At 38.1% G+C, this 9,925-nt stretch overlaps 1 protein-coding gene across 1 annotated transcript in view; it reads right to left on the reverse strand.

Annotated features, from left to right (window-relative positions):
- Positions 1 to 7,010, reverse strand: part of COPB1 (coatomer protein complex, subunit beta 1) — a 17,485-nt gene extending 10,475 nt beyond the window's left edge. Inside the window, exons 1-10 of the mRNA XM_009890960.1 lie at positions 6,859 to 7,010; positions 5,931 to 6,160; positions 5,017 to 5,186; positions 4,244 to 4,358; positions 3,564 to 3,656; positions 2,881 to 3,018; positions 1,720 to 1,839; positions 1,172 to 1,279; positions 930 to 1,076; positions 352 to 497 (exon numbers count right to left, since the gene is read on the reverse strand). Coding sequence (XP_009889262.1) covers positions 352 to 497; positions 930 to 1,076; positions 1,172 to 1,279; positions 1,720 to 1,839; positions 2,881 to 3,018; positions 3,564 to 3,656; positions 4,244 to 4,358; positions 5,017 to 5,186; positions 5,931 to 6,160; positions 6,859 to 6,949 — 1,358 coding nt within the window. The 5' untranslated portion in view covers positions 6,950 to 7,010. The remainder of the gene's footprint in view (positions 1 to 351; positions 498 to 929; positions 1,077 to 1,171; positions 1,280 to 1,719; positions 1,840 to 2,880; positions 3,019 to 3,563; positions 3,657 to 4,243; positions 4,359 to 5,016; positions 5,187 to 5,930; positions 6,161 to 6,858) is intronic.
- Between the last annotated feature and the right edge of the window lie 2,915 nt (positions 7,011 to 9,925).

Consider the following 9,925-nt stretch of genomic DNA (forward strand, 5'->3'; position numbering starts at 1 on the left):
TGCTGCAATAATCCTTTAGTAATTTTAGCAAATACATCACTTTAGAGCTGGCCTTCACCAACAATGCTATCTTCTAGCAAGTGGAAATATAATTATCAACTGCATCATAAAAATGAAATTTGAATTTATTTTCTTCATTCAATGCAACAAGCACCCAATATATCTTTTGTAGAAGTAGGCAAGAATGAAGCTGTACCTCGAAATCATCTACGCCCAAAATATCTCAGCTTCAGTGATTCTTCTTTGTGTGTGGGTTGCGAGGATTTAGGTACATATTTAATGACAATATACGTGTAATGCAAGGGAGCCACAGGGTGCTCCAATGTCTATTTGATCATATTTTGGACTCACTTGACAGATTTAATAGCGTGAAAGACTTCAAGCATCTTCTCAACAATAAGAGGTCTGAGGTTATCAAATCGCTGGATCGCTTCCCGCACAAACTCCAGGACATCAGCAGCTGCCGCTTCGTTATTATCACTAAGGAACTCCATCAGCTACCACAGACGAGTGAACATGAACACAAATAGCAGCACGGGTAAGTTTGTACAATAGCATTTTCCTTTTACATTCAGAAAAATAAAACTGCATATATATCACCCATTAAACAAAACTGAAGTCAAACAACCTTAAGTACATTCCAATCAATTACCAATTATCATCATCCCAAAATTCTTTTTTTAATGATATAAATTATTGCACTTTTAAGTAAAGGTATTCTTCAGCTCATGTTCTTCAGAAGTATTTAAAAATAAAGTCTCGGAAGACAAATAACTACAGCATCAAAAGTCCTATATTTCTTTAGGGATTAAAAATAGTATTGCTTCGTGGGAGGCCACTAACAGAAACACCTCAGCTTCAGTTAATTCTCCAGGTTTTGGGTATAACTAGAACATATTTAATGACAATATAATTAAACATTTGCATACCACTGGAATAACATTTGCAGCCATATCTGGAAACCGAACGCTACAAGAATGCAATGTACGAACAAGCAGCTGTCTATATTTGTCGGTATCTTCATGCTCTGTCACATTATTAGTTTTAATCACTTCCTTCTTCAGGACAATCACAAGCTGCAGAAAAGATCAAATAAAATTGAAGAGAATCCCATATTTTTCCAAAGAATAAAAAATAGCGTAATGAAACAAAAGTAATATATAGATTTTACCTCCTCCACGTTTCTTGAAGAGACAAGATCCAGAGCCAGCTGAAGGGTTTTTTTGCGCACTTCTAGATCTGGGGTACTCAACACTCTGAGGATGTCCATAACTAGATCCTAAAGCAATAACAAAACAATAACTACTTTGTTGCTTTAAATGACTTTCTTTTCATACAATTTTAATTTTCAGTACTCAAAAGATTTTCAAAGACTTTCTGGATACATAAGATACAGACTACTGACAACCAACCAAGATACTCGAGGCATTAGGAACTTCACAGTGTTCATTTAATACATTCTACTGTTATATAAAAGCCTACCATGCAAGCTACAAGTCCTACAATCAAGATAGCATTCACCATTGTTAATTCTTATGCAGACAATAAAAGCAGCAAGTCATAACATAAAAGCCCATCCAGTATGTTTTTACCAAAAACATACCAACAGAAGATTTAAACTGCAGAAGTACATTTTTCCATATATCACAACACCCAAAAGTTCCGCTTAGGAAAGTAAAGCCTTCAATAAGCTTGCAGGAAAAAAGACAGCTCGCATACCTGTAATACTCGTTCATGGGAGGGATGCTCCTTTAATTCAATCAACCGATCCAAAACAATCAGTTTCACATTATTGTCACTTTCTTTAATAATCAAGTCTATGTAGCATTGGGCAGCTGCCTAAAATTAAAAGGGTCAAAAACATTTTTTAAGTAATGAAGAAGAGAAATCGGCAAATTTCTGAGAGAAATTCAGGAAAAGACACCTTCTACATTACTATTACAGCAACTTCTCAAAGAATTGGCACAGAAATAAAACTGGGAACAGTCTTTAGAACTTCCTGGACCGCAGTAAACATCGATTCCACCACCATGTTACAAAAATTACAGAGGAAGGCTCGCAAAGGCATCAGCTTACAATACGCAGACTTGGTTTCAAATTCAAAGTAAGTTATAAAGAGATAAATTTCCTGGCATGCTTTGGGTCAACTTTAAAGTACACAACAGGGCATGAAAACCAATTTAAAACAGTTGCTCGCGTTAGTCTATCTAGATATGGTTTTGATGACAGCTTGTATGTACGATACTCCTACTCACCAAAAGAGACTACGCTAAAGAAAGAATGTTGGAATTAATACTCCTCCCGATGTTTTGAAACTACTATTTACAATGCTTTTACTCTGAATCTCAACTTGTGTATTTTCCCTTTTCAAATTTCCATAGAAGTTCAAAATTTCTGTGTGATCTCAAATAATCATCTGTACAAGCCTAAATCTAGGAACCCAAGGTCAATCAGCAATCAACGTAAATATTCACTGCTTTATGTTTCCACCCTGGTCTGAAAAGAGTAATATTTATGAGTAAAGAAAGTAATTCAACCTCTGCAAATCTTCAGCTTTATTCTGCTTTGCTAAGTACACAAAGAAGATTGCGGGTTGGTACCAACAATCGTACAACAGTTTGCACTGTATTCAAGCTTGCGCCCTACCAAAGTGACGTGACGTCTACTAGCTACAGTTCTGCAAAACAGAGCCTCCAGCCTTTTTTTGTGACAAATTTAAGAGGCATTTTAAGACAGCGTTTCACATGTGAAGTGTTGAACAGACCATATTACTAAAGCCTTCTCTCTTTCAAAGTATCAATATACGGCATACAGCATTTATTCCAGTGCATTAAAAGCTACTGAAAGCTACTGAAACATCCAAAAACATCACTTTTATACCTTGATTGCAGTTGGTGCACTGGAGAGTGTAACTAGAGTGCCTGCAGCCTCATACTTCACTGCAGGACTCGATGACTGCAGTAAGTTGTAGATGCAGCGAATAAACCGAGCTCTCTCTGATGGATTCGCATGACAGACCTAGATAAGAAGAACAATGCATAGTTGGCACAGAAAGAAAAAAGAAAACTCCAATCATATAGTTTAACTGCTCCATTATCTTACAACAAGGAGAAAATTAAGCAAAAGGTGAAAACCTTTCCTGGGGATAAGAAGCGTCATTCACAGTTGTAAAAATCTAATTACAAAAGCTATTAAAAAGCTATTATTGACAACTCTGTGCGATGCTACAAGGTCTTCAAATCTCAGATCAAAAGGGCATAGCCCCTACTAGCTTCTGTAACAGATGCCCTGGCAGATGTCCATGAAGAACAGTCTGGTAATACACAGTCCACATCACAGGAAATCAGGTGAGACATATTGCTCTATCCTGTGCACACTGAAGCAGTTTATTGTTTCAAGAGACAAATCTTAATCCGCTCTACTAAACAATGACATAGTCCTGACACGGACTAAATGCTAGCTATAATGCCTTTTCCAGCAACGTTCTATCCGTTTTAAAAAGCAGTTTAATATAATCTAACAAATACATTTATTTTAAATGTGCGACAACCTTTCCCTTTTACCTTATAAATTAGTTCAACAATAACCAACTGCAGTATGTCACCAAACGTCTGGACTTGGTCAATACAGGTACTCAAATAATCCAAAGCTCGATCCTATACAAATAAAAGACACATTATTCTAAATCATTCTGAGTTTGCTCACTCGGCTGTATTTTAAATCAAAACACAAACCAGCAAAAATTCAACCCTTCAACTTGAAATTTAAAAAAAAAAAAATAAATACAAAAGAACATTGCAAACCTGAAGAGCAAATTAATCCGTTCGGTCTATAGATGGCAAAAAGAGAGACAAAACTAATGGTAATCAGGCACAACAGGCAATTGCCTGTAGAGTAAATAATCCAAAATGCTAAACAGATATCGTCATTTCTTTCTTCTGTGACTACAAAAGCTATAAAACAGTAGGTAATGGAGCGTTTCTCAATCTAGTTAAGCTCACTTGGCAAAACTAATTACAGTTTTTGGCACCAACATATGCTTTCACCAAATACAGTAATTCTCCTTTAAAACGAAGACCTACTTCAACTTTTTCAGCTACCAAATATTCCACAAATCAGTTAACACTACCATATATAGTTTGTCATGATATAAATAGTTGATACTACCGACAAATTACTGGCTAGTTACCTAGCACATTTTCAAGTATTTAAACCCAACAAGTTTGAGGACAACTATTCTTACCTGATCTGCATGAATTAGCATCATAAATGCATTTCTTTTGCAGCTTGCATCCTTCTCATTCACCAAGAAATCATGGATCAATTCAGGAGCATCAGGTATAAGATGTTCAAAATTCCTTTAAAAAGAAAAATCATAATTAAAAGAACTACTAGTAAGGAGCAGAACCTAAGGCTTAAGTGCATATCCTAAATACAAGCCTTCACAAAATTTTAAAAAGCTAAACCAGTGATACATAGCCTTTGTGTAGCTATTCCAATCTGTGAGCAGACTCAAAGAGCTTTAAAGAATTGGGTTTTATCATGATAACTATGACATTTTTCCATCAATGATTTCTGTTTAATAGTAACATTCGGCCAGATTGTTCGGGTAACAGCTGCAATAATGTTCAGTATATAACTGCAGTACGTGAAGAATGTCTCACTTGAAATAAATTTATACATGCATATTCCTGCAAGGATTCTTCTATAGTTATGGTTGTGGACAATGACTACTATCAATAGCACTTAGATCATTACAAAAGGCATTTGCCCATACAAATTAACCTGCAATATAAGGACCTCAGTCATACTTGAGAAAGCAGCAGTGGTACCTTTTGATTTTACAGAGAGTAGTCCATTAGACAGAGGAGAAAAAGCAAACCAACAAACAAAAAACCAAACCCCAAACAGCACACCGGTGATCAACAAATGTTTATGGGATCTCAAAAACTATCCAGATCACTAAAGCTAGCCTTAGTCTTCTGCATCCACAACTTTACAGTTTCTGGCATTTACCTATAAATCGTGTAAATTGCAAGAACTGCATTTCTGCGCACATAGCTGTGACGATGTTCTAGACATGCACGAATGGCCGGCATCAAAGGCTCCAACAGTTCTGCTTCTTTCAGCTTACAAAGAAAACGGAGTGTAGAGCCTCGGATAAATTCATTTGGGTGCTGAAGATCCTAAAATCAACAAGAAACATATTTGAAATGCCAGACCGTTAAGCTCAGCTGAATACACTCGCTAGCCTTCTCCCACACGCAGCTTTGCCATGGTACAAGTTCCCAACATCCACGGCGACACCTCACTTTCTCCTCATGAAATACCTTCTTAAAACACGGCTGCCCCGTAAATACTTAAAAAAGTGTTTTCTGTGTAGTAAAACTTACAAAGCCTGTGGGATTTTTTTTCCTGCATTGTACGTGTTTTCTCTGATAACTAAGGCTGTGAAAGCTCGCCCTGCAGGCGTTCCTGCACACTGAATACTAACCTGTAGTGTATAATGGTGCATCTGCTTCCAAACCATTCCCGAAGTTGAAGGACCTTATTGTCTTTGTTTAGGAGTGTCCCAAATACACCACAATGAAGTTATTCCAAAAACAGTGTCCTTTTATGACCTATGGGTCGTCCCAAGACACTATGAAGATGATAATTGGGTTACCCCTCATCTTTGAGGTTCACTGACTTAGAAACAAAGAGCACTAAATTTTTGTTCAGTTGTAACAGCAAACGAACAGATAAAAATTCCTTCTTAGTAGGTCTGCTGGTCATCTACAATTATCCAGCTCTGAAGCAATGAGACGTAATGGTTAGGAAGGAAATGCCGAGCATAAATCATTTTTGTGTTTATTAAATAATACAAAAGGATATACTTTTTATAAAGATGCAGTACAGGGACACAAGCAATGAAATGACCAATGGGCTACCTTTCTGTATGCGTCGCATACGAGGATCATTTCTTGCAAAAGCCTGCCATCTGGAGTGGTCTTTGGCACTATCTCCCAAAAGACGAGCAGCAGCTTTTTGATGGTATGATCTTGGAGAGGCAGTACAAAACGTATAATGGTCATCAGAAGCCCAGGTAGTTTTTCACCATTCAGAATCATAATGATTACTTTCTTCAAGGCTTCTGTCTTCAATTTGACGTCTCCTTTTTCTAGGGAGGACAGAAAAATGAAGAAAACAAATCATAGTCATTATGAGATCAGGAAGGTTAACATGTCACAGTCAGTTTAACAGGAATAGCAGTCTTCAGTGTCAGAAGGTATAAACCCCCTCTGAAGGACTACAACGTAGCGTATCAATAAAATTCACACCCTTACTTCTACTAAAAGGACAAAGAAGCAGCAAGAGATATTTAAAGAGTAAGCACAAAGTTCACACTTAATTCTAGGATCAACATATTGGAATTAAGAGTTCAACAAATTTCACGGCTGTTTCAATGCTTAAATTTAAATAGCCTTTTATACCAGGATACTACAATGCATTCTGATGTCATACGCATACTAAACGCTAACGCTGCCATTTCTGCCAGCAAGATACAGCAGTGCACTCAATAAGTAATAAGACAACTTGTTGCTTATTGTTGCATTGCATAAATCTGCAAATTTTTGCACAGATGGGGAGGGGGGGGGGGAATAAACCCCAAACCACATAAGATAAATATCATGAAGTTTCTCAATACACAAACAGAGGAACGTACACATTTCAAAAATTAACAGAACAAAATAAAAAACAAATTTACTTGTTTGAGTTTATAAAACATAAACAATATTCTAGAAAAGGCACAATGAGAACACACAAGAATAATTCAGGTAAGATGGAGTATCCTTCAAATCATCATCCATTACTTGCCTAGGTCATTTTTTAAGCTGATTTCAGAAGGTGGTTCTGAATCCATCGGAACATTGATTAACGTGTAACACACGTTCTCTGCAGCTGTCATGGTTCTCGGTTACAAAAGTTTTCTCAATGGAAGAATTATTTTGACACAAATATCAGACAACCTAAAAAACAAGCAAAGCCAACCCAAAGTTAACTGATTTTATTAACAAACAACACAAAAATGTTTTTGCAACTGACTTAATAATTTGAAGGGATTGCTGGGCTTCCTGAGAAGCCACGTTCAAAAACTTTCTCAATTTTCTTTTCTGCTAAATCATGCCTGCTAGTACCAAAAAAAAAAGAAGAGTGTGAAATTTCCCAAAGACAAAAAAAAACCCAAAGTAAATTAAAGAAATCTTTCCCATACTTAGGCACGGTCAGAGATAACAGAAGCATACAGGAGCCTGACTGAAGCTGAATGAGTGCAGTGTTCCTTCATCTACTCACCCCCCTGATCTTGGCTATATATTCCCACTACCTTCCCTGCAGTCCTGTGCCCCTCCAGCTGAACTGACCCAAGACGCAAAATCAGCTGAAAAACATCACAGGGAAAAAAAGGGCGACTTTTTGTCTTGTTTAACAAGATGAATCAGCCAATGAAGGAAGCTTTGAAGATGAACACAAGGTCCAACACAGCAGAAACCAAGGATGGGAGAAAAGACACCACAGTGGAGAGGGAAGTGGGACTGCCCTTTTACCCGCCAAGGATCATCAGACCAGCTCAACTCTACTGCCTAACTGCTCCGCTAGACACTGACTAGGAAAGTAAGTATTTTCATGGTGAAAAAGTACGAAAAGGTTACAGATCTATCAAAGCTGCTGCATGGCTGGTAACAAAATTGGCAATTAAGCTCAATCCTCATTCTCATGTTTATTTTTTCCCTACATAACAACATCAAGGATCAAATTAACCTTTTTATTCCATTTCTTAAGTAATAAAAAATGTTCCAGTTTGAGCTTGTTCAATTCACGCTATGATACCATACTGACAAGCATAGTAAAGAAAATTGTTACTTTTTATTACATAAGCAATTGTGTTTTCTACAGAAAATATGTCAAAAAATTTACAGAAAAGTTACTTTCTCTGTGCTTTTATTGCTATTAATCTTCTTGAAATCTTAGACTGAGTTTAACTAATCACTAAAACAAGGAAGATGCCTTTTTACTTTAAATTATGATGCTAGATGTCAGTCAAATACTATGTAAAGCACACGCTTGTTTTATAGAATTATTACTAACTAATAATAGAGCCAACATAACTGTACAAAATGATCCTCCCATTAAAGGTTTTGATTTACATAAAAGATGAAAATCCTAAACCCTCCAACTCAACGTCAACATTATGCTTTCACTGCAGACCACTTTTTCTCTATCTTCTATGATCTTGAGCAGGGCCATAACTCCAGGACATAAAGTTTTCAACGACGTGCCAATTTAAGAAGCTATTGTCTGGGGACACCAGCTCCTACCCCACATCACCTCTTATATCAGCACAGACAACTTCTGAGACACAAACCCTGGAAAGCCCTCCACTCCTGTTTTAGTTTTGAAGCAGCACGAAAAACAAACAGAATCCAACTGACCAACAAACATCCGTTCCCAGACTGGTTAAAAATGCCGCCCCACAAGTAGCTCTGAGGATACGAGAGAAAGTGGGACATGGGAGTTGCAGCATTTGACTGAAGAGCTGAGCACACAAAGTGGTACTGGGTCCAAAGTCTCTTTTCTCATCAAGAGGGCACCTAGAGAACCTCAGGTTGGATGTGAGCAAGTAAGCTGTGCTAACTTGGCCTGAAGCCTCTTTCTACACAAAAACACAACACAACACAATTTAAAACAGTACCCCAACTACTATTACTACTACTACAAAAAAAAATCCAATCCTTTTTTTTAAAAAAGCACCTCTCATGAATTATATATTTTTAAGGATTATATCCTCCATACTTGTTGTTTACAAATATCCACGTAAGCGACTCCTGCTCATTTTTAGAAATACAACTGTTTTCTTGCCTCAGCAGCACCTTTTGTATACTTTTCCCATATTCTTATTGAGAACTGCCTCAAAGCTCTGCACCTACCACCTTCATCTCCAACAACTACTCAAACAGACCATACCGTAGACGCGTGCAAACAGTAGACCAGGTACCTCTACTCACACAAAGATCTCAACTACAGAAACTCCCTCAAAACTCCCAGCCAAACGGGTCTCCGCAGCATGAAAACGTGCAGTGTCTTTTAAGCACTGAATAGCAACAGTGAAAAACAAGTCTCCTAAAACGCAGAGCTGGGAAACTTGGCAGGGAGAGCCACCACCAAGTCTTCCTCCTCCCAAGGCACTGAGCCTCGAAACCCCAGTTTAATCTTACTGAGAACCCCACAGACACAAAAGTAGGCGCTACTCCTTCAGCGATAAAACTTCTGAGCACCCGTACCTGTATAAGGAAATTGAAAGTTACACAGTTTGTACAACACAGGAAGACATAAAGCCCCGCCTGCTCTCCAACTGCATCCTCAGGAAACTTTATGAACTGGCTACCTTATGGACCAAAACCCTGGGAAAGCATCGCTTTGGTGATGCACAACCTACAATATATAATGTAAAAACCCCGAGTAAATTTATAGCCAGTTTAAGGAGATTTCTCTCTTAATTTTCCAGGTGACTACTTTTTGCTCAGAACGCCAAGGGTGTAGAATCATAGAATGGTTTGGGTTGGAAAGGACCTTGAAGATCATCGAGTTCCAACCCCCCTACCATGGGTAGGGACGCTTCCCACTAGACCAGGTTGCTCAAAGCCCCATCCAGCCTGGCCTTGAACACCTCCAGGGATGGGGCAGCCACGGCTTCTCTGGGCAACCTGTTCCAGTACCTCTCCACCCTCAGAGTAGAGAATTTCTTGCTAATATGTAATCTAAATCTCCCCTCTTCCAGTTTGAAGCCATTACCCCTCGTCCTATCACTACACGCCCTTGTAAAAAGTGCCTCCCCAGCTTCCCAGGTTTTAGCTACGAGTTAAAACTTAAAATATCCCGACGCCAC

The sequence above is a fragment of the Charadrius vociferus genome, unplaced genomic scaffold (assembly GCF_000708025.1).
Source record: "Charadrius vociferus isolate BGI_N301 unplaced genomic scaffold, ASM70802v2 scaffold248, whole genome shotgun sequence".
In the NCBI taxonomy this organism is placed as follows: domain Eukaryota; kingdom Metazoa; phylum Chordata; class Aves; order Charadriiformes; family Charadriidae; genus Charadrius; species Charadrius vociferus.